The sequence below is a fragment of the Haliotis asinina genome, chromosome 5 (genome assembly GCF_037392515.1).
Source record: "Haliotis asinina isolate JCU_RB_2024 chromosome 5, JCU_Hal_asi_v2, whole genome shotgun sequence".
NCBI lineage: Eukaryota > Metazoa > Mollusca > Gastropoda > Lepetellida > Haliotidae > Haliotis > Haliotis asinina.
Genome location: NC_090284.1, coordinates 64105358 through 64128442, shown reverse-complemented (window position 1 = coordinate 64128442; position 23085 = coordinate 64105358). Strand labels below are relative to the sequence as shown.

The following is a 23085-nucleotide window of genomic DNA, read 5'->3' as shown; positions in this document are numbered from 1 at the left end:
ATAAAAGCAACATATATAACATAAACATTATTATAGTATGATGTGTTGAAAGAGATTTTTATACCATGACATAAATCTATGATGTGAAAGTTAGGAACAAGTAAAAAGTGGAATTAATTGTTTATAACTCGGTCCAGTTATTAATCTTGCAGGATGGAAACTTATATAACGTGTTATCAGGCATTCGCGAACATATTTCTGGCAGTGTTTGCTTGCGGTCTTGAGAACAATATTTATTCCGCTTTAGAAATTTCACATTTCATTGATCAATTATTGATAATAATCTTTCATGGGATCAGATGACATAAAATGTTGTCTTGTATCTTGCCGATGAAATGGCATCAGCAAATATACTAAATGAGAGATGAATCGTTAAAACCACTTATGCTTTTATCGCCATCACCATGTAACATGGTACAAAATGTAATTCTCAGCGTTTTTTCCTTGGATTTTATCCTTTAACGATCTTCAAGTATGTCCATCCATTTGAGCACAGGCACTACTGACGTCATAGCCAAACGTTTATTCAGTTAACACATTTGTTCTGTTAACATACCTACCTCCGTAACAATCTATGTTAAAAGATTTAATTATGTATAAAGATTATGTCCTTCAAAGTGATGCGAATTTAATTGAATTTGACGGTAAACCCATTTATGACAGATGGAAGATCGGTAGCCCAATTATTTAAATAGGAATCGCCCAAAAAGCGTGCACCAGTTTTGAATACCAAAATCAGTTCAATTGGAATGATGCAAACATTTTACGAATGGGTGATAAACAGAATAAACCTCTTTAGCGTATGATCGTGCATTAAGGTAGTCTTCCCTCCACCCATATCACCCCTGTACATTTGCCTAGGGTTGTTAGTTCCAAGTTCTCCAAAATGGTAAACGACCAAGGCCTGCTTATCTCCGGCCTACCTTCCACGCTCATTTAAGCACTCACACATGTAGATATGAAACGCTGGGAACACAGGAGAATAGCCATTACCAATTATTTCCCATTTTGCCCTATACGTAAAGGCTTGCAAAGTGGGCCAACTTACTAGATGGCATCACTGAAAGTCAGTAAATAACGCTTTGCATTGAAGTTTGCTAAAGATTGATTTAGAAAGTATTGATATGGAGTAAGCGGTTAAAACCAAATAAACGATGGCCTAAGGTTTAATATCAAACAGAGGAATGGCACATTTAAACAAGTGAAACAAGAAAAAAAACATATCAAAAAAAGAAATTTACGGAGTGTCATTTTGATATATTTAGAGACTCTCACGTGTCCTTTTACCTGTATTGTTACCTGTCGCTTCACCTGTGTTTCCTCCCTGTGTTTGTTCATACCATATTAAGACATCCCATACAAACAAGTACATGTTTTTCTCAACAGTGCATCTGTTTTACACTTGCATCTACCTTGTTGCGAATTTGATGAAAAAAGGCTGAATACTCTGGCGGGTGTCTTTCATGTACGTAATGAAATTTTTAATACATATTTCGGAAACTTAACTTTCAGCAGATTCCTTCTTGAGTTTACAGATTTACATGACATGGAGGATATTACAGGAGTAAATGAATAGGATATCACCAGATGTCGTCATCATAATAAATTGCTTTTCGCCAATGCACTGTTTTGTTGGTGGCACCGTGTCATCAGCAACGAGAGCTAAGTAGTGGCACATGTTATTGAGCTCGTGTTGTTTAGCATTGATCAGTTTAATATTTCTGTACTTTTTACATGTATGGTTCTTCACCTTACCTCTGAGTGTGGTTATATTAGTTTTTGAATAAGCATCCACGATGATCGGGCTCGGTGTCTCGGTCAGTTTCCAACTTTTGGCTTGTGACGTTACTGAATAAAATGTTTCTCTGGCCCAGACCCTATACATTTTTGGATACAGCCGGTCTGAAGATATCGGAAGGGTTAAACAGCAGACCAACAAACAACAGACACACATCTGCAGAGTTTAAAATGTAGAAAGTATTCATCAAACATTTACACCCACACTCACGGAGTAATGGCTTCCACGTCAAGTTTGAAACTCGACCTTTCGCATCTCGATATACACAGTTCTCATATCAGTAGTCATCCTACGTTCGTTGAAATGCCAGGAGCCTCCATCTGTTGATTCTTATCTATGATTCACCCCGATCATGACACTGGGTATAGTTCCGCTTAAGTAAATGATTTATGTCCCACTGGTATATACACTGTGCGGGTTGATAAGTAAAAGCTCTGGTGACACTGAACTACTGTCGTACTTCAAGCCATATTACGTAGAACCAGTCAGTTCAGTTCCAGCTCTGGACGTCTTTGAAACAAAAAACTGATAATCAAATAAAGAATAGGACAAAAAATATACGTCGTTTGAGGATAAGCCAAACGTTTCCCTCTGAGTCAGAAAAAAATACATAGTATGCATCTTTGTATTGTTTTTGTATATCGTTTTATCCAATTTCGACGATAGGGTGATGTGGTTGCGAAGCGTCACATCGCGGATAGCCATTGTCCCATACTGCATGGTATTGGTCAAAGCTGACACACGTGATCACAGACGGACCAATCAGATGATAGCCTGTGTGACATCTGAACATGAATGTGTCTCCAACGTACGTAGAAGATCCGGTCATGGCGCCATTGATAGGTTCTATTGGTCGGGCACACATTTTATCTGATCAATGGAAATAAAAATAACATGTCACGATGAGGTCTACAACACAACAAAATATATAACTAATATATATAAGATTTAAACTTGAAATGTCGAATGCAAAGAGGCTATCAAAGTAGACTAGACTCTCGTTACAGCGAAGGCCTGATTTTAATTTCCCCATAACCTTGTATGATGCCTGTTACAAACTTCATTGACACTTTCAACATCCGTGATGGCAAAAAGACGTTGTAGTCTAAATGGAAAATAGTGCCACAGCACCTGAATGTTTCACCGACATTACAAGTGGCAGTGAGTACAGTCGCTTAATAACAGTCATATTTTCATGTTCAGTATTTCAAAATAGGTTTTGAATATCGCAGCTAACGATCCAAGACTATCGTCAATATGGCCAAAACCCATTTCAAACGTTTGAACAAAGGCAGCTTTCGCCATCGGTGGGAACAAAAATGTGAAGCTTCCGCTTTACGAGTGAAGTAGGTTTGAGGAGACGTTTACATTCGCGAAAATACATCTGGGAGAATGCAAGACCATGATACAAATGGAAAGGTCAAGTAAAGGTAAAATTGTAAAACATCGCAAAAAATATGAACACGCACGAAACAAACCGTTTCCGTTTGCATTTGCAAAGATGGGTTATAAAGAGATGGGAACGTCCCGACAGTTATGTCAAATGACTAGGTCCTTGAAGACCAAACTTGAACGTTGTGAGGCCATTTATACTTTAAGGCAAATACAACATTTCGTGCTTATGGAGCACTTTAAACAACATGTTGGAACATGCAGTGAAGCCTCTGACTGAATATTGGTTGAGTGTGAGTGAAATGAACCATTTTCAAAAAAAAGCAAAAAACAAGGGTGGTGAAACACAGTCTGGGAACTTGCTTCACTGCATGTTCCAACATGTCGTTTAAAGTGCCCGTTAAGCACACGTCTAGGTTTATATATAACAAACTTGTGTGTGTTCCCATGCTTTTTCTTTGTCGTATACAAATGCGAATGACTGTGTGAATAATAATCCATCTTGCTGGCAGTCTCCAGTCCAACCTTCAAAACAGCCACCGACACACCCACTTCCCTCACAAAGTGAAAAATCAGGTAATAAATCACATATTGATATTAACACAAATCTCACAGTACATACATGTGCTGTGTGTGATCTGCCACTTGAGGGAATATCCCGAGGCCTGTATGGTGGAATCACTCTCGAATAGAATGAACAGCTGGTTTCCTGAAGACCTTATTGGAGAATGCTTGATGTTACCACAAAGAGTCGCCAAGAGAGGGCTGCTGGTGGAGTTACCATCAAACACCTGAACGTAGACGTCAAAGCAGACACAATGGCATATGAATATATTTCTCCATAACACATTAGTACATCATACAGTCTACATCAACCGTTTGAAAGTGCTGCTCCAGACTAAACCCTTGAGAAAGTGAATGAGTGAGTTTAGTTTAACACCGCTTTTAGCAATATTCCAGCAATATCTCGACGGGGGAAAACAGAAATGGGCCTCACACATTGTCCCTACATGGGGAATCGAACCCGGGTCTCCGGCGTGACGAGCCAGCGCCTTTACCACAAGGCTACCCCCTTGACAAAGAGACAAGCACGAGTATATTCATTTTACAAACTTGAGGAACATACGTGGATATAACTATTAACTGAGAAACAAATTATCATGCATACGCATAAACGTGTCAGATGAAAACAAACAACTATTTATGATACAACTATTTACTAAGTAATTGTCATCTGAACTTCATATACGATAGTTCGTTTAAGTTGCTATTTTTTTAATAAATATTCGTTCGTATCTTGTGCCTTAATTAACTTTGTTCATTGTCAGCAGTGTCACTTGGGTTTTACAAATTTATGGTCACATTTTTACTATTTGTTTCCTGTTAACCAAAATTTTAAAACTGTAGAAATTATTCACAACAAATCATACATGGCGAAAAGAATACACGAGGTAAAGAACTCATGTCACACCTTATGCTGGTAGACTGACCATGAGTGAATCGTCCTTGCAATCCTTGCTATACTCGATGTCCAGCTGAAGCACCTCTAGCAGTACCGAGGTCCCTGTGTACGTGATGATCCTGTACTCACAAGACATGGACTTTCCGTACCGACCCTGATGGATGTAACCATGTGTCCCGAAGTGAGCCTCGCTGCCACAACCGCGGGACTCTGCAACATTGAGTGAAGATGTAAACATCATAACGTCATCAAACCTGTCCTGGTAAAATGTTACGATGAACCTTGCTGTGAAGGTGCTAAATATGGCAATGATGAAAAGGTAATGTCATGCCTATGTCTCGGATATTTAATTAATGCAAGATGTGAAAGTAAGTATATACCATAAACTGGAGTTTAGGAACGATGCTGAAAAACAGGAAGTGGTGATCAAATGCAAGGATCTAGAACCGACAATCTTGGTTCTTGGGAGCTACACCTCCCCTGAGACACCTGTGTCTTGTACTACTATATACAACGTGAAACACCAAATTGATTTTAGTATCAGTGTGTCACGTGGCACAAATACTAATTCATAAGCCTCTGTGTTGTCTACCACGGGTATCTCGCGGCCATCTTTTCTGCCACCAAGGAGCAATGCTGAACTGATCCATGTCCACATATGATCGGGATGATTCAATACATAGGTGTGGCAAGTTTGGCGCTGTTATCCAACATGTTTTGCCACAACTGCCCATAAAGTATGCAATGTTATCTTACGGTGACACTCTGTTAAAAAGCATCGTGTGCTTTCCAAATCGTTTCCGGAGCACTGCTGCCCGCTTCCCGAGGGAGAAGGGTCGTCACACGTGCGTTTCCGGTATTCTATCCCTACGCCACAGGCCCTAGAACACCTGCCCCAGGAAGTCCATGTGCTCCAACTGCCGTCTCTATCTGGTAAATAGGAACATCCGTTCTACCTTTGTTCTGCCTACACATAATATTGTGAAAAAATAGAAAGCTAAAGAACAGGATGTCCCGATCACCTGCCTAAACAGAGGTAACCACAGTCGTGAAAAGAACGTGAATTGATATTAACTTCAAGGGCCATCAAGGACACCAGGTCCCTGCTACAATGGCAAGCATGTGCTGCCATAGCGACAAATCCTTTTAACACTTTACATATCAATGATTGCAGCATCGGAATGCGCAATGTGTTAAACCGCGTAAGACCAAATGCTAGATTAGATTTATCATAATACCTTTCATTTTTCATGATAATATCCCTGCTCGTGAGAAAACCGGCATGTTGGGGTTGAGATTGAAATACTGAAAGGTGCCATGACATGTTCCAAATTACGGCTAATATTATTTGAGGTTTTTACCGAAATACCCGTATACTGCTTACCCTGACAAGGTGTGGTGTTACACGACTTGGACTGGTTGGTCTCACCATGACACAGTGTACCGGCTCCCACGGCAGGGGGATTGCTGCAGAACCTTCTCCGTATCTGTGTGCCCCCACCACATGGCTGGCTGCAACGCTCCCATTCCCCCCACGCCCCCCATGCTCCATCTATGTCTGGAAGTTAAGAACATTCGGAATCTTCAGTTCTTAGCTTATTTTTTAAATTTAATAGCAAGGTATTCGTGGCGCTGGACTCTTGACTACCTTGGAATATCACAGTTTTTATGACAAATAGCACATTCTTTCATTTTTCTCCGGTTTCATTTTTGTTTTTTGTTTGGTTTGGTTTGGTTTGGTTCTTTTTTGCTTTTTGTTTGTTTGTTTTTTTGTTTGTTTTGTTTTGTTTGTTTTGTTTTGTATATTGTTGTAGTTTTGGGGGTGATGGTGTGTGTGTGTGGGGGGGGGGGTGTTGTTGTTTAAATACACGTAATAGTTCCTTCAGTCACATTCTTTCAATGGTGTAATGGTGTAGAATATGCATTCATGAAAAGGTTAAAGTGGTTTTCAGTTGTATTCTGTACACATTACATAAATAATCATAATCATAAACAATGTGTGGCTCGAATTATTACGTGACAGTAAGAGCACAGAACAGGGTATGTAACGCTTATGACATGGGAAACTGCTGAGTATACCTTTCGGACAGGATTAAGCATTACCTTTCTGGTAGGAATACACTGCCATTGCACGGTTGTTTCCACGTCCGTTCTTTCCACACAGGTCGCTTGGTCCATATTTGGCAAATGACTTCAGGGCATCCGGGCCAGTGAGACAATCACCGTCCCGGAACAGAGCAAAGACTGGGTATCCCAGCTCATTTGCTGCGTCTGCGCATTCGCGGTAAGCTTCTAGTGTGTGGAACTCCAGTGTACTCGAATGCTGATTTTCAATCATTGGGATGGCGGGATGGGAGGCGTTGTTCAGCCAGCACCCGATGTATGAAGCAGCTGGAAGAAATGTCAAGGATCGCCAATAAAATGCAGTTAACCTAGAACTTCTGATTAGAGTGTTAAATTCTGGGTTTTTTTCCTTCCTGAGATGATGGGCAAACATGACCCTTCTTCAGATGCAGAAAAAGCTTGACCCGGGTTTTTCATATTTGCGATGATGACAAATTCTTTAATATTCAAGTATGTTACAGTTTAACTCTCTGTAAATTATTGTGAACAGTTTCAAATATTATTCACCTATGAATATAATAAAGGACTTGATTAACAAATCAAGTTCACACGGGCGTTTAGTTCAGGTTCAACATACGTATACAAGGTGGCGGACACACATAGTTCTCATCGCTCTGTTCCGGACCACAGTCATGTCTAATGAAGTCCAGACAGAGCCTTGACCTCTTGGCGTTGCAGTTGATGTCACAAGGGCTCCAGTCCGAAAATGGCCCCCAGGCGTAGTGGGGTGTGGTTTTGTGTAGGGGCGGAGGGGTCCGTATGTGGTGGGGTAGGTGGGATGGGGTAGCAAATTGGTGGCCCTTGATAGGCTGGAGAGGCGGTGGTGTCGGTCGTACGACGGCCTGAGTGGTAAAAAGCCGTGGGGGAGCGTTGAGGCTTGTTGCTGAAAGTGTGATCCAAACATGTTGTAAAATAACATGAGGAAAAAAAAACGATACGTAAACCTGAAGCTGAGTAAACATTACACAATCCGTTACAGCGTTACAGTATGTACATGTACTATAATTCCATGAATAGCACAAGGTGAAGAAGGAAACACGCTTCCGCGGGACCGGCGAGAACACCAAAAAGAACTAGCCTTTACACCAGTTCACACCAATCTATATACTTGGCCCTGAGGTTGGCAATTTAGTACAACTGAACATCATTTATCGTGTACCCAGCCTCACTACAACCCTGCAGAGCGAAGACCTTGACAAAGATCTTACTATGTGTGGGGAAACAGTTGTACAGTTTGTTGACTTTCCAGGCATCCACATAACTGAGGTGGTCTCGTTGTCCCAGAACGGAGTCTGTAGGCCTGATTGTCCTTATAGTCTCCTGTCCGTTCTTGGAGAAGGCCGTCGCTGAGTAGTGCATGACGCTCCCGTAGTCGTAGGGGGCGCCTAGAACGTCCACGTCGCTGATAGGGAACTTCTCAAAATTAAACTCTCGACCTGTTGTGTGATGCAAGTGTGTTGGAATACTACTATATTTGAATGTCATCTATGAGTCCAGTTACAGTTTCACAGATTGCAGTGTCTGACGTCATTCGGACTGTATTTTTCTTAAAGGTCACATGCAACCAAAAAATCAAACATAATTAAAACACATTTATCACTTATTCATGACATATAATATACATTGCTGCTTTTAAAAAAACAAATAAACACAATTATAAGCGTACAATCGCGGTTCAAAAGTGCAATATTTTGTACTTGGGCTTACTTCCCCCGAAACGGAGCCCTCGGGAGACCGAACCCAGTCATAACGGGTGGCTATGCATTCACGTGTAACGACGGCTTCCGATTGGCTGGTTCATTTGCTGATATGCTAAGGGTTCATTGTGTGTACAGAAAGATGATCTGTTTGATGGGCATTTTAGAAGTATAGCCAGTCACAAGAAAGTAAGATTCTTTATGGATAACAACTTCTTTTTGTGTATTTGATGCGTCGTTTCAGTATGGATTCATATACTGCTGTCAAACAAAATCATATACATGAAAAGAAGTCGTTATCCACGAAGAATGTATATAGAGATGTTGGGTTTTGAAAATACATGTTCTCTGAATTTGCGCTCGATCCAATAAAAAATCATGTCAGCAGAGATGGTAAACTACTGCGTGGCTGGAATCTGTCATTCGTCCAAGTACAAAGCAGGACTTGAAACTGACAAGAGTTTGCACCAGTTTCCGTCAGATCCACTCATCCGAAAAAAAATGAATGTAGTTTGTTTGCAACCCACAGACATAAAAACGTCATGTGTATCACACGTGCCTAATTACATAATGTGGCAGACACGGGACTCGGGTGCACGAGTCATAAATCAACTTATTTTCTTTATGTCGTATAGTCTGATAGGTGTTAAGTTCAAATTGCACGTGGTCAATGATTGAAGCTGTGTATTGCATGTTGTCTTTAGCAGACAGGCAGACAGACATATAGGTGTCAATAAACCAGACATTGAGCTTTCTCTGTGACAGAGACTGCTTACCACAATCAACAAGTTGTTTTACGTAACGAGTAGATTAATTACTTGTTTGTGTACACAACCAAGATTAGACTACTGCTCACGACCTCAGACGCTGGGCATGCATACTGTTTCATGCTCCGCGAACCTATTCACTGCGCATGCGTTATGGACGCAGCGCAGCACAGCTGTTGAAGCCAGTTTTTCCCCCAGCTCTGGGGGGAATTTAGTGAAACGTTTGAACTCCGATTTCGCGGGCTTTTTTTTCATCACGTTTTTTTCAACTTTATAGGTTGAATTAGCATTTTTTATGATTTGTTTCGGTAAGTGCATACCAAAAGGTACCAGAATCTGCAAAGTTGTGTTTTACGTTGCATGTGACCGTTAAATTGGGACATATTCATGAATGATTTAATAGGATTTCATACGACTGCTTTTCAAAGGTCAAACAATCTGACGAAATGTATGTACTTCAAACATGTCATGATACAGGGATAGGGCTGACCTGCACGAAACGATCTTACGGCTACAGTGATTGTAACTCCCATTCTTCAACATAGGCTTAAAGGGGCACTGATGCGGAGCGAATAATGTTTCTCGCCAACGGTCTAATTACGAAACCAAACCGCAATTAGGTCAGCGCCCGCTCCTTCGACCGTGACGGACAAAGGAACTGGGCTTCTGTCCATATTTTTTCACCTAAACAGTCAGGAGGCCGGATGCCCATCATATGCCATTTGTTTAAAAATATCCATGGTATTCCTTGTCCGATCGTAACCAAATATCCCAGCAGTGTAGTACTTTTAGGATGCTTGGATGGTATAGTTACTGATCCAATTTGATCCTATTTCAGTGTTTTTAACCTCGATATTTAATCATGTTACATCAAAATATGATGTCTACAGGCACGTAGCAAGCCATTTGTTTCAGTACGGAAGATTGCAAAGCTTTATATTTAGGTAGTTTTGAGTGTTGGTAGAGCTGTGATAGCAAATATCATACGTAAATTTTGGTAGCTATGGTAGCTACAATGGTTTCTTATTTATGATAATAAAAACACACAGTTGATTTATTTGAATTCGTAAACAAAAAACGATGACTTTGCGTTTGGTAGAGAAATCTGAAAATTTTCTTACGTAAAAAACCCCTTATTTCACCTATTTACCCAAGTACACAGCAAATGCCTGTGTGTATTCCTTATGTAACGAAATTCCGTTGGTATGTATCCTCAAAACAGTTTCGGCCCATAAGTGTTTTCAGGCTGCATGCGACACAGAGATTACATCTTCCTTGCTGTAACTCGCGCATGATGGTGTAAATACACGTGTTATTTGTCATCATTCCCTGGATGGTCAATTAATGATTTTTTAACAGGTATAATTAGTAGTAACACCACTTCGGTTACTCAACAAAGGTTCCCATTTGGCATTTCTCCTGTCTGGAGTAAATACTCAACATTATAAATTAAGGTCTGTAATGGCAAATGTATTGTATGTTATGTAATATGTGCATGTAAGTGATGCAAGAGGTTTTATCAGCTGAGTTACAAAAGCAAACATCGATCAAAGGATTAACCGATAACACACTGATTGATTAATTACTTTTATCTTCTAGCGGATTTGTCAAAAGGCAGAGTGTGTAGATGACAACACCCTGTCGTAAAGTGTGAGTGCAAAAACAACATCCTCCCTTCAAAGAATTAACCACCCTTGCGCTGATTGATTGATTACTCATTATTGGTTAACTAAATTACTTAGAATAGTGGACATCATACAATTAGTTGCCAGGTGTGCTATCTGGGAGACCAATGAGAGGTTTATCTGGTTTTCACCAACGAAAGACGTGAAACGATGTGTTATTTTTTCGCAAATGAGACAGTTGTAAGACACGCGACACAGAGCAGGATTATTTACCAGCTGCAGATGAATGGAATACGATTTCTTTTACGTGGATATTGATGGATACACTCCTGAACAAGGTAGTAGCCTGACATTGTTGCTATAAAATTAGTTTGTTTTACATTCATTATTTGCATTTTGTTTTAATTTATTTATTGTAGCATTCAGCAGAATCTGTATGACAAAAAACAGACACTAGATCCCGTATGTGTGTGAAATAGGATCCACATTGGCAATCTATACAATGTATAAATGTTGCTGTTATGTTAGAAATTTACTATGAGTATAAGCAGATCGTGTGTTCTTTTGTTAATTTTCAGAATCATACAAATATGACAATAAACTAATTAGGGTTATGAGGCAAAATATAGAGACGTACATTGGCTTCGTTATTTTCCGTCCTAATAGTATTTTACCATTTCTACCACTGGCATATGATTAACCTTCAAAGTGTTTCATTTGTTTTCATAATACATTTGTAATGAAGTAAAAAATGACTTCACCTCAGTTGATCTGTCTATAATTAAACTATCAGTTGCGCCTACGGACTGCGCAGCAGAGGTCACGAACCAGTCACGAATTCTGGGATATCATCCGGGTACTCACGGGAGAAAAACAATAACAAAAGTTTACACCAGTCCACGGAAATTGCTCCGCATTAGTGCCCCTTTAAGATAGTCTTAGCGCTATCTGTGATGTACACAGTGAGGTTTATATAAATGACTCTAAACGTTGTCGATAAAAACACTATCCTACCTTCCTTGATATTGTCCCAGATGATCTGAATATAAGAGTCTCTGTCAGATCTGTTCTGTTCATGCCAAAACCCAAGGGCGTGCATAATCTCGTGGATAGCCGTGCCCTTGATGAGACAAGGCTTGCCCAGAGTGAGCTCCTGCTGGTCTCCGGTCCGGCCCACAGATGAGTAGCACCTGCAACGGCGAGGGAACAAGGTGTAGGTCTACCTTTCTGCCTTTTGGCAACCCTTAATATATTTCCAAAATGCGATTAATACGAGTTTTGGAGTGAGTGAGTGAGTTTAGCACTCAGTAATGTGCCAGCTACATGGCGTCGGTCTATAAATAATAGAGTCTTGTCCAGAAAATCCGGTGATCAACAGCACGAGTATCGATCTACGGAATTGGGATACGATGTCAGGGAGTCTGACAGCCAGATCCCGTTAGTTGCCTCTAGCATGGGTCAATGAAGACCAATTCCAACCCCTATGTTCCGGGTCCGAATTTTAGAAAAGCCGGAGTATGAAGTGCCGATATTACAATAACACTGAATAAAGTAGTTTCAACTACGCCTAAAATAGGCTATACATGAAATATTAAAACTGGTTTTCGTGTCAGTTCAGATGGTTAACCCAGAATAAAATTAAATAGTCGAAACGTTACTGCCCAATTATCAACATAAATTACTTTTCTTTACTGAAATATGTTAACGGTTAGCTAAAACTGTCACTCTTCAAACTTCACACTTATTCAAATGTTTGTGAAATTATACAGTTTGGCGATTCCGATGGAAGTATGTGTGCATTAGGTCTGGGGTGAATATCAATGGTTGTGCCAAACTGTGAATAAACATAACCATCACGCAAATGTGTTATACTGCATTATGTGCATATAATGCCCGTTACCCTTTGTGTTGCACGAAGTATATATAGTCTTGTTCCGCCTTCCTAGGAACAAACCGAATGCAGGTTTTGTTGTGGAATTCTGCCAGTGCCTCCATAATGGCTCTCACTTCATCAGGGTCTGCGATGATAGAAAATAACAATTGTGTTATGATTCTATGAAACGTGTGGTTATAAAACTGATTCGCTGACAGTGCTGATCTCATATGTACGTTCCACAATATTTGAACGTGGCGTGTTCTACCATGTCATCCGCCATATGCATATGTAAAGTCAAGTCAGGTGTTTACCGAAAAAAGGACATGATAAATAATGTGTAACTGTCCTTCGCTTTGACAGAGCAAGAAAGCTGTTTATCTGGATATGACGTAGACTTCATTTGTTGAAGCACTTGTACTGACCATATCTCGAGTCCATGGTATAGGGTATGGTGGTGTTTGGCCACAAGCGGGACCGGTCACTCACAGCTGTTCGATACTGAAATGTATCATATGCTTGGTTAAGCTTGGTTAAGTATTCACACTGCAACCAACCAAACCTTCATAGTGGATGTTGTACAATCTAACAATTACTGCTTCACCCTTTTACTAATGAATGATACTTGCTTATCGGGCAGACAAAGTGAGTCGATTTCAGATCGCAATTTGACATTAGACCATGAAAATTACAATGAACAAAATGAAACATTGTGTGTAAGCTGAGAACTATTGCCTACAATATCAACTGTTGCATGACTACACAGGTTTCCTTGTTAAACTATGAAGTACTTACAGGCGGCTAACACAGAATCAGAGCGCGGAGACTGTGTCACATAAATAGATATGTGCACGGTACTGTACCTATTAATACGGCACCATGTACAGCAGGAATGATTGAGGCATAAAATGACATCCACTCGTTCACTAACTTACTCGTGGTGGCAGAGACTGAATATCCCCCTCGAACAGATTGATACCATTCGCTGTAGCAAAAGAAAAAAGACTGCTCCCAGTAATGCGTGTATTATTTCCTACTATTAACATTAATGTCTTTGAGGTACCATGGAACATCAAATTTAACATTTCATGTCAACCTTACATTACGAATCAGCAATATATGGGATGTTATAAGGTATTTAAGGGAGGTAATTGGACCGACTGAATGGGATAGGGACTAAGATATGATATAGATTTTACGAGTGGTATGCATACTCCTGCATTTAGCTGGAGTTTCCTTTGCGCTGAACAGTGCCAGTGGCATCACGAGGTCTGTTGGCTGGGTGACGGTAAACGTACCTTCATTAGCCGCTAGAATAACGTCGTGTGCCGTTCTGTACCTTCCGTCAACCTGTGTGTTGTCCACTGAAGAATACATATGTAACGGTAAAGTCAGGTGGGAGTCTCACCGTGTCCAAAATGACTTATCAAACTGTGAAGACAAATATTTGATATGATCATGTTTTCAAAAATGTCAAAATTCCACTTTCCAGAATTACCGGGGTAAATACATTGCCACTGAACATTACATTTCTTTGGGAGAGAAAAATATTCCATGTATAAGGACACCTACTCCGGTTAGAAACCTCACTCGGTCCATGCTCCAAAATTGCCTAAAACAAAAAAAAACGTTGTTAGTTGGACAACGATGGTGCGTGTTTCTACGTTGGCTTAAGGTTTGCTAAGGATTACTGAATGTGTTTCGGTCTTCATGGATAACATAGTTCACATAAGATGCTCCTTTAAATTAGAGGCTGTGGAGGGGTTATTTATTTATTCGTGACGTTTTAAAGACCACAGGCCCAATAAACACACGGTGGGGAGGCCTAGTGGTTAAAGCGTTCGCTTGTCTCGCCGAAGACCCGGGTTCGATTCCCTACATGGGTACAATGTGTGAAGCCCATTTCTGGTGCTCCCCTCCCTTGATATTGCTGGAATATTTCTAAAAGCGGCGTAAAACCCAACTCACTCTCTCACTCCTTTAACTTACCTTGCAGCTGATGTGGTTGACCAATGCTAAGAAACACACTTCCCCGATAATTAGACCGTATGTCATCCTGCCTAATCTGTGGAGGGGCTGCATTCTATAAAATACTTAATGAAAACACATAATACATAATAACGGTGGCAAACGTAATGATTACATTGATCCCATTTGCAGCAACGTCTTGTGTGTTCATAAAGTATGCACAGTTCCAGTGAGTGGTGTCACAGCGTGAGTGTATCTGGTTAATACGGGATGGAACCCCGAAGTAATGAACCTTATAGATGCGAATCACGCCGTTTAAAGCAACGAATGGTGGTGCCATTAAAACAGTCATAATGATGCCAAATCGTGGATTCGAACCCACGGTAAGAGGATCCTGTAAACTTCGGATGGAAATTGACAGTATTATACACAGACACATAGTCAAAAGGAGATAGGAATATAATCAAATTAGGTTAGCATCAGTGAAATTTGTTTGCATCATTCTATATCAAAACAAAATCACATACCTTGTAGTTTGGAAACACTTCAGTCCTCAAAAACGCGTACTTTTCACTGCTTACAAACAGACTATTCCACCTTTACATGTTTCAAAGGAAATAAGCATGCATTATATACCAAGATCCCGTCCTGTCGTGTGATCATTGGCTCATTTGTCTCCGACAACACTTATGGAGGTAACCCCCACGCGGGAACATTCCAGCGTCACCCAGGCAGTTATCAATGCATAAAAACATGGTCTTGTAATTATGAATAGAGCCCCCGGTGTGGAACGCGTGAAGTATTGCTTCAGTGACAGGAACTGTGTAATAAAACATCGTTTGTATCGCCGTCTTTAAACAATTACGTATTGTGAATTCCAAGTATTTTTGTGCTTTTGTGGTGGAACGTGATCTCCCACGTGAGTTTTGTAAGACTTATATTCTCTTTTTGTCACAGTTTGTGTGTTAGCGCGTCTGTCTGTGACTGACTGACTGACTGTATACGTGCGTACGTGCGTGCGTGCGTGCGTGCGTGCGTGCGTGCGTGCATGCATGCATGTATGTATGAGTGCGTTTGAACCCCCTGAAACCCCCTTGACTCAGCCAACGCCCTCCAAACAATCGTCAATGTGGTCATTTCAAAAGGGGTTTCAAACCCCTGAACCACATGCACACACCATCCCCTATCTAAACAGGAAGCCCCACAGAGATTCACGCATTGTTGGGTCTCCACACGGAGCTTCATTAACTTCTTGATGTGGAAGAGTTTTATGAACTTTGAAGAAGGCAACGGCCATCAGACAACATATCGATGCAATAGCCAATTAAAGAAGTTTGATTTTACAACAGTGTGATTGTTGAGATTTGAATTCCTACAATTAGTACGATGCAATATTTGTAATATGCAATAGTTCTATTTTGATATACATGTATTTTTTCGGGCTTCCGCATTTGTCACAAACAGTTGAATCCTTCAGTTTTCAGTTTTATCTTACTGGCGATTCTTGTCTTGTTGGCCATCAGACAACATATCGATGCAATAGCCAATTAAAGAAGTTTGATTTTACAACAGTGTGATTGTTGAGATTTGAATTCCTGCAATTAGTACGATGCAATATTTGTAATATGCAATAGTTCTATTTTGATATACATGTATTTTTTCGGGCTTCTGCATTTGTCACAAACAGTTGAATCCTTCAGTTTTCAGTTTTATCTTACTGGCGATTCTTGTCTTGTGTATCTTTTCATTCTGATATGGGTTACTGAATATATTGTCATATTAGTTTGAAAGGTAATTTGTGAAGTGTGTCCTTTTTCTGTCATATATTGGACTGTTACATATAACATACTGGTGGGACTAAAACTGTAAATTGATTTCAATGCCTATACTAGCGTTTCCCCACACGCTGCTCACGGAATCGGCGAGATCATGCTTGAACAGTGTCACTTTGAGGTCAAACAGTGTCCAAATGTGATCTCATGACTTGTACAAGTTCAGCAAAATGTTCGTGTGGTTCTGCTATAAAAGTCAGTCAAAAGCACTCGTTTATATAATATGATAAACTATTTCAACACAGCTATGTTGAGACTGACTGCGGTTCAACGAGAAAGAGGCGTTGGTATGGCCCAGCGTGGAGTTACACAAACGCATATTGCAAAAGTCTTTGGTTGTTCTCGCAACAACACAGTGAGGGTCAAGCAAGGGCAGGCTACAGACAGGCCTAGCAGTGGAAGACCCAGAGTCACTTCACATGCAGAAGACCGCAAGTAATCCACCTGAGAAACAGGTTCATCCCAGTGACGTGACCCAGGTATGCTCGGGGCCACGTCACCAGTCGAGAAACCGTGTAATGGCGTTTGGTGGCTGCGTGTATTCGACCATGCCATCCTTACCGTGAACTTACGTCAACATCACGTCAACTCACCTATCACGTCTACAGCGAGTTCTCGCGAAGTCATTCTGTCCAGTAAAATTACTTGGACCCCCTACTTGCTTGTTTGTTTAATTTCCTATTAAGCAACTAAGTGGTCAGCAGTCAAATGCTGTTGCACCATAACATATCGTTCATGTCACGTCAATTTGAGTCACTGCGACATCGTAAATGTTTGATCATGACCTTTTAAACACCATGTTACGTTTCTTTTGGACATCACTGTAGAATTGAACCAGGCATGGCTGAAGTTCTTAGACAAAATATGGGAGAAATGGTAAGTTTTGGTCTATTTTTGTTTTTCAACAGTTGCAACATGAACTGCTACGTAATATCTGTGTCATCCACTGAGTGATCTCAGAATGCGCCGATATGTCAATGGAGGGGATGAAACCTGTGTCGATGCATCGAACTATCGATGGGTTGCAATTGTTGAGTATCCGATAAGAGAACAGAAACGAAGAGCTATTACTGTTACTACGATAGTTTGGTTTCCGTTGATAAAATTTATGCGCAGCGCAAAATGCAGGAAGTAACCGATTCGTTGACTTTGATTTAGAATTATTTCTCCCCACCTGTTACCTCTTAAACAAACACGATCTGGATTTCACGTCTCTTGTCAGACTGAGAGACTATGTAAAGAACGAATAAACTCAATTTGGGGTACTCTATTTTACCACTGCTAATGAAAGACTTCTGGTTAGTCATAAACGGAACACCAGTTTATTTTTTTAAATTGTGGTTAATTAGTACCAAGCGCTTAAAAGCTAAAAAGCCGTCTGCTTCTCTCTCGCCCGCAAACGAAACCACAGAGAGGTTACGTAACTCTGTCGCCATAGAAGGAACGATTTTCAGTTAGTTGTATAGAAAATGTGTAGGGAGCTCGTCATCTTGCTGATTTCTCGACGTCACCAAAGACATGCCGAATTGTTGTGTTGCCGTCAATTGTTCCTTGTGGTCGGGTGATGGTGTCACTATGCTCAGATTTCCACCGGACCCCGTAGTTTGTTCTTGAATTGGTTGTTTGTGTGTGCAAAGCGAGCGTTGGGCAAGCCTCTGGTATATACTAAATTAATAAAAACAAATGCAAATATTAAAATTTGAACAAATTAAAGTATAGGAGCAATGTCAGACTGTTGCCTTGTTCGAGGAATGTATCCATCAAAATCCACAAAAACGAGTGATACATAATTCATCTGCAGATTTCTCACGTGATGTGTCTTTTAACAGTGATGAATCGTTTCAAGTTTATCATATTGCTGTATAGTCTCATTGGTCACCCAAGATAGCACACCTGGCAACTAATTGCATAATGTGCGTCATTCTTTTAAAAATGTAATTTAGTTAGCCAATAATGAGCAATCAATCAATGTATTGGCGGTTAATCCTTTGAAAGAAGGGTGTTGTTTTTACATAACCACAGACACGACAGAGTGTATTCAGTATAGACTAGTAAATGTACATACATAAACACTACCTTTTGACAAATCCCCATTTAAATCCGCATAAAAGTAATTAATCAATCAGCGTGTTATCGGTTAATCCTTTGATCGATCCAGACACAAGAAATGCCAAATGGGGACCTTTGTCGGGTAATCTAAGTGGCGTTACCACTAATTATACCTGTTATAAATTCATTAACTGAGCATCAGGTGAATGATGACAAATAACGTGTAGGTTTATATCGCCTAACAGGGATTACAACCTAGCGACACCAAGTGATTATTGACAGAATCGTCTATGAAAACAAGGGTTGTAACTCGGAAACTAGGCAAAGCAGGAGACAAAACTAAATAACAGTAGATTATGAGAACATATAGCTTTCATTTTTCACAACAGCTTTCGCGATTTCAGGTTTGTACAAACCTGTAAACGAAGTAGTTTACCCCTGAAATGAAGATGAATTCTGCATAGACCCTCATATTGGTTGAAATTTCGTTTGCGGTAGAGAATTGTGCACTGTTGTCAAAACCGTCGATTTAAGGTAATTAAAGATCGAAATTAGCAGTTTTAATCACGGGGTTTCGTTTATAATGACGTCAATGTGTGATTTATGCATTTGCACCCCCTAGAGTATATGTGATCTTTAAGCTTGTTCTTATTCGTGGACAAAGCCATTTACTGTGGTACAAAAATACCATACTATGTAGGATATTAGTAAAGTGTTTTTCTCCTATAGTCATTCTCCATGTTTGTAAACCAACGTAAAGCACAGGCCCTCATGGATTAGAGATTTGTTAAAAATATTTGAGATAACCCCCGACTCAGAATGCTTCAAAGTACAATACATAATCACGTATTGTACTGTAAAGTAGTTTCAGTTGGGGGTCATCTCATAAACAATATTTTTAAAATCTCTAATTCTCGCAAAAACACGAGGGCCTGTGCCGTGAAGATCAAGTTCAAGCCATGAATCAATACATATACAGTCTTCTGGTTCTGGGAGTACTTGTTAAAATCTTGGAGAATATATGTAAAATGTTTTTACGCGAAAGTTATACATGGTTAGTTGGGTGGGTTTTTTTTCATTGCAGGAGTGGGATCCTATGACATTCATCACATATCTATGTATTACAAGTAAGCATGCACGTTAATTCTTTGCAATAGATCTCTATAAGCTCTCGAAGCATTTGTACATGTTTTGACACGTTTGTTCTGATGAAACAATGATCCTTGATTAATTATTCTGTGGTAGGTAATCATGATACTATGTCAGCGCGACCTTCAAAAATGTATTTATTTGATTGCTTCATTTTTCATACCAAACCATGTGCACGTTTGCCAGTAACATGATGAAGTGGCTGTGCTTAGGTGTACTGTCAGTAGGGTTACTTTCTAGGTACATCGCCCTTTAAGAAACGGCAGTTACTCTCTTACTCCCTTGTGCTGAAGAGCTTGCATTAGGACAGTCTCTTCTGATATCAGAATGCGCGTTTGTTTACAAAAGGAAAAATCCAGTCACGTGATATGCAAATTAGCATGTTCTCCTATTCTTGATACACAGATTGTGTGAAAAAGATACTGACTGTGCGCCAATTTCTTCTTGCTGGTATCCCGTGACGGAAGACAATAAAAAACTTTCTGGCTCAGAAATTTTGTTGCTGATATAATTAAGTACAACGTCACCCCTAACTACTAGCAAAAGCTGCCAGAAGAAAGTTTCCCTCAATGTAGCGGAGCAGTAAAAAACATTTTCTGCGTGTTTTATTTCTTTTGTAAACTAATTATTCTTGCATCGGCTTTTAATGTCATTTGTAATTAGTATGATGGCTTTTGAATAAACCGATGAACCATTCTAATGGCAATGCAAATTGCGTACTGCAGCTTTAGACTTCATACCTATGTCAAGAATTTGTTATTCATGAACGTGAAGTTTTGAGAGTTGTGTGCCCCTGTCTTTTTCTATGACGTCAGTTACGAGGGACCAATCAACGAGCTTGTAACAAAGACTTTCGTCTGTAGTTATTGTCAGCTTTATGGCCATCTCTGTTTTGCTTGTGACAGCGGAGAGGCAAAACGGACTACATCTACAATACTGTCTCTTCGGGCGTCTCTGGCCTAATGAACCTAGCAAGCCAGGCCGGGGAGCAGCAGTCTAACCTGTTGTTTGTCAATTTTAATCAAGATTGCACGTATGTTGACGCTTATTTTCACCAGAAATTCCCAGTCGTAATTACCACCCCTGACCCAATTTCGTTTGTTTTTGTTTGGCAAATGCCCCCTTCTCAGCTGACTGCAACGCTAACTGTTGTCAATTTTTATTTCAGGTCCATCGCTGTCGGTACCAAATGTGGATATAAACTATTCTCGCTCAGCTCTGTCGATAAACTTGAACCTATCTATGATAATGGTAAGGTGTAATTTTTCACACTGTAGACAATTTTATACTTGGAAGTCGTGTGGCCTAGTATTGGAAATGCGAGAGATATTTTTGGATATGACGGGATTCATTTCGGAGCTATTGCACCGCGTCCAAGTTATTAATATATGCACCTGTCATTGTATAACAGGTGTTTGCTTGCCTTTAAATATTGTAAGATGTGCGATGCACTGGGTACAATTTGTCAATATCTCTCTAAATGTTTACAAGAACTTGTTGATGTTGTGTTTGAATTCACAGCTGTTACTGCATGTGATAGATTTATTGATTGTGCAGGCAAAACAAGAGTAATGGTGAGAAAAGATACAATATTTATCATAATGCATATTCCATATAATATTTAGGAAGTGGTCATTTGTTTTAATGTGAAAAATGCAAATTTGCAATTGTAATCCTTTCTAGTACATGTGTTCACTTATCTTATCAACGATATCTCTGAAAGACATGAATGGCTCTTGACACTGTTACAGTGTTTGTCAACAAGTCAAGGTTTCCATTAAGGTTCACAAAAGTTCAGTTGGCTAAATAACCTCAATATCTTATTGTCATATCAATATTCACCCTGTATTTGATAAGTAAATCTGCCCATTCCTATGAAATTCCAAGATATTTCCAAACAATCTCATTAATTTGAATTGCTGAAAATTTCACACTGCTGATTTAGCTTTCTTTTCAGAACTGTTGATACTTTTTTATCACAACTCTCTTTGTACATGTAAGAATGTCTGTGTGTAATATGTGTTGATATACTTTGTTCCTGATGTGCCAAACACTTATGTATATGTCTGTGTCATGTTATGTTTAGTAATACCATTTTGGTAAATCTGCATGGTTTTATATTATATATATTGAAAGTGTCAAATGGTCATGTGAATTCAAAACAGTAGCACCCATGAAGGTCCCGGGGGTAGAATAGGCCTTCAGCAACCCATGCTTGCTGTAAAAGGCAACTATGCTTGTCGTAAGAGGCGGATTGGGTGGTCAGGCTCGGTGACTTGGTTGACACATGTCATCGGTTCCCATTTGCGCAGATCGATGCTCATGTTGTTGATCACTGGATTGTCTGGTCCAGACTCGATTATTTACAGACTGCCGCCATATAGTTGGAATATTGCTGAGTGCAGTGTAACACTAAACTCACTCACTCAAATCAGTAGCATTTAGTAATTATTTTTTAAACTGACGAAGAGTCGATTTTATTTGGTTAAGAACAAATGTCTGTCACTAGCAGTTTCTAAATTAATGTTTAGAAATATTTCACACATGTGGAGCTGTGTGTTATGGTGTACCTGCGCTTCAATTCGCAGGCTGGTTGAACAATTGTACTTCTCTGGTTGTGGGTAATATGGTTTAGGTTTAAAACTGAATATGAAGTAGCACTGTCAATGCTTTCAAGTCTGATTACCCTTTGTTCAATCAGAAGAAACAATTTCTATTCTGTTAAATGCTGCCACCTGCTGCTGAATAACCTCCAACGAAAGCTAATTGCATTAGAAGATCTTGGTCCTTATGTAATCAATGAAGCCATGGGTTAAAGTGGTTGGGGCAGTTGATTGATCTGCCCTCCAGGCTCTTTGCACTTGACCGACTCACTGACCAGGACAGTCAAATCCTTCACAGGTCATGTTCACTCATGTGCTGAGGAATGAACTGGACATGCCCAGTGGAATGTTGACTGCTTGGAGTATACAGAGTTGTATACTAGCTTGTTATCATGACTCATAGGGAAGGCTTCTGTTTATGTGGTATTCATTAATGTTGTATGTCATTCATTTGGTTAAAGTCTCATGAGATGGTCAAGATAGATACAGGGCTATAATTAGCCAGCTAGAAATTACTTTCATAGAAGTAATATTGAACTGTACGGATGCATTTAGAAATGTTCCTGTGGTTATTGTACTTCTAACAGTCATAGATGATGTATTTTTATTTTATAGTTGAAACAATATGTTAAGCATATATTTGCCCACAAAAGAATTTGGTATGAAACCATCAAAACAACAAAGAAATATTATACAATTAACAATTGCATTTTGAAACTAAGTTTTCAAACCGAGACACATTACTG

At 39.8% G+C, this 23085-nt stretch overlaps 2 protein-coding genes across 4 annotated transcripts in view; one reads left to right on the top strand and one right to left on the bottom strand.

Annotated features, from left to right (window-relative positions):
• Positions 1-2444: 2444 nt before the first annotated feature.
• Positions 2445-14793, bottom strand: LOC137284550 (dorsal-ventral patterning tolloid-like protein 1). The gene is made up of 15 exons (XM_067816394.1): positions 14728-14793; positions 14311-14350; positions 14037-14102; positions 13674-13723; positions 13164-13239; positions 12766-12883; positions 11880-12055; positions 7985-8212; positions 7354-7659; positions 6756-7043; positions 6037-6210; positions 5409-5582; positions 4681-4862; positions 3813-3981; positions 2445-2668 (listed from the first exon to the last, which is right to left on the bottom strand). Exons 1-15 carry the CDS (start codon positions 14791-14793, stop codon positions 2445-2447), a joined length of 2337 nt encoding a protein of 778 aa, XP_067672495.1.
• A 5798-nt stretch (positions 14794-20591) lies between these two features.
• Positions 20592-23085, top strand: part of LOC137285041 (WD repeat domain phosphoinositide-interacting protein 2-like) — a 33626-nt gene continuing 31132 nt past the window's right edge. For 2 of the 3 annotated variants that reach the window (XM_067817228.1, XM_067817230.1), the window contains exons 1-2: positions 20608-20769; positions 20905-20987. In XM_067817228.1, coding sequence (XP_067673329.1) covers positions 20699-20769; positions 20905-20987 — 154 coding nt within the window. In that variant the 5' untranslated portion in view covers positions 20608-20698. Of the gene's footprint in view, positions 20770-20904; positions 20988-23085 lie in introns of all 3 variants that reach the window. The other variant, XM_067817229.1, reaches the window with a different exon arrangement.

Coding starts and splice junctions, on each gene's coding strand:
- LOC137284550 (XM_067816394.1), bottom strand. CDS start 14,793: ATGACATACGGTCTAATTATCGGGGAAGTGTGTTTCTTAGCATTGGTC. Junction 12,884..13,163: donor TACCATGGACTCGAGATATG/GTCAGTACAAGT, acceptor CTATCATCGCAG/ACCCTGATGAAGTGAGAGCC. Junction 4,863..5,408: donor CTTTTTAACAGAGTGTCACC/GTAAGATAACAT, acceptor TCAATGTTGCAG/AGTCCCGCGGTTGTGGCAGC.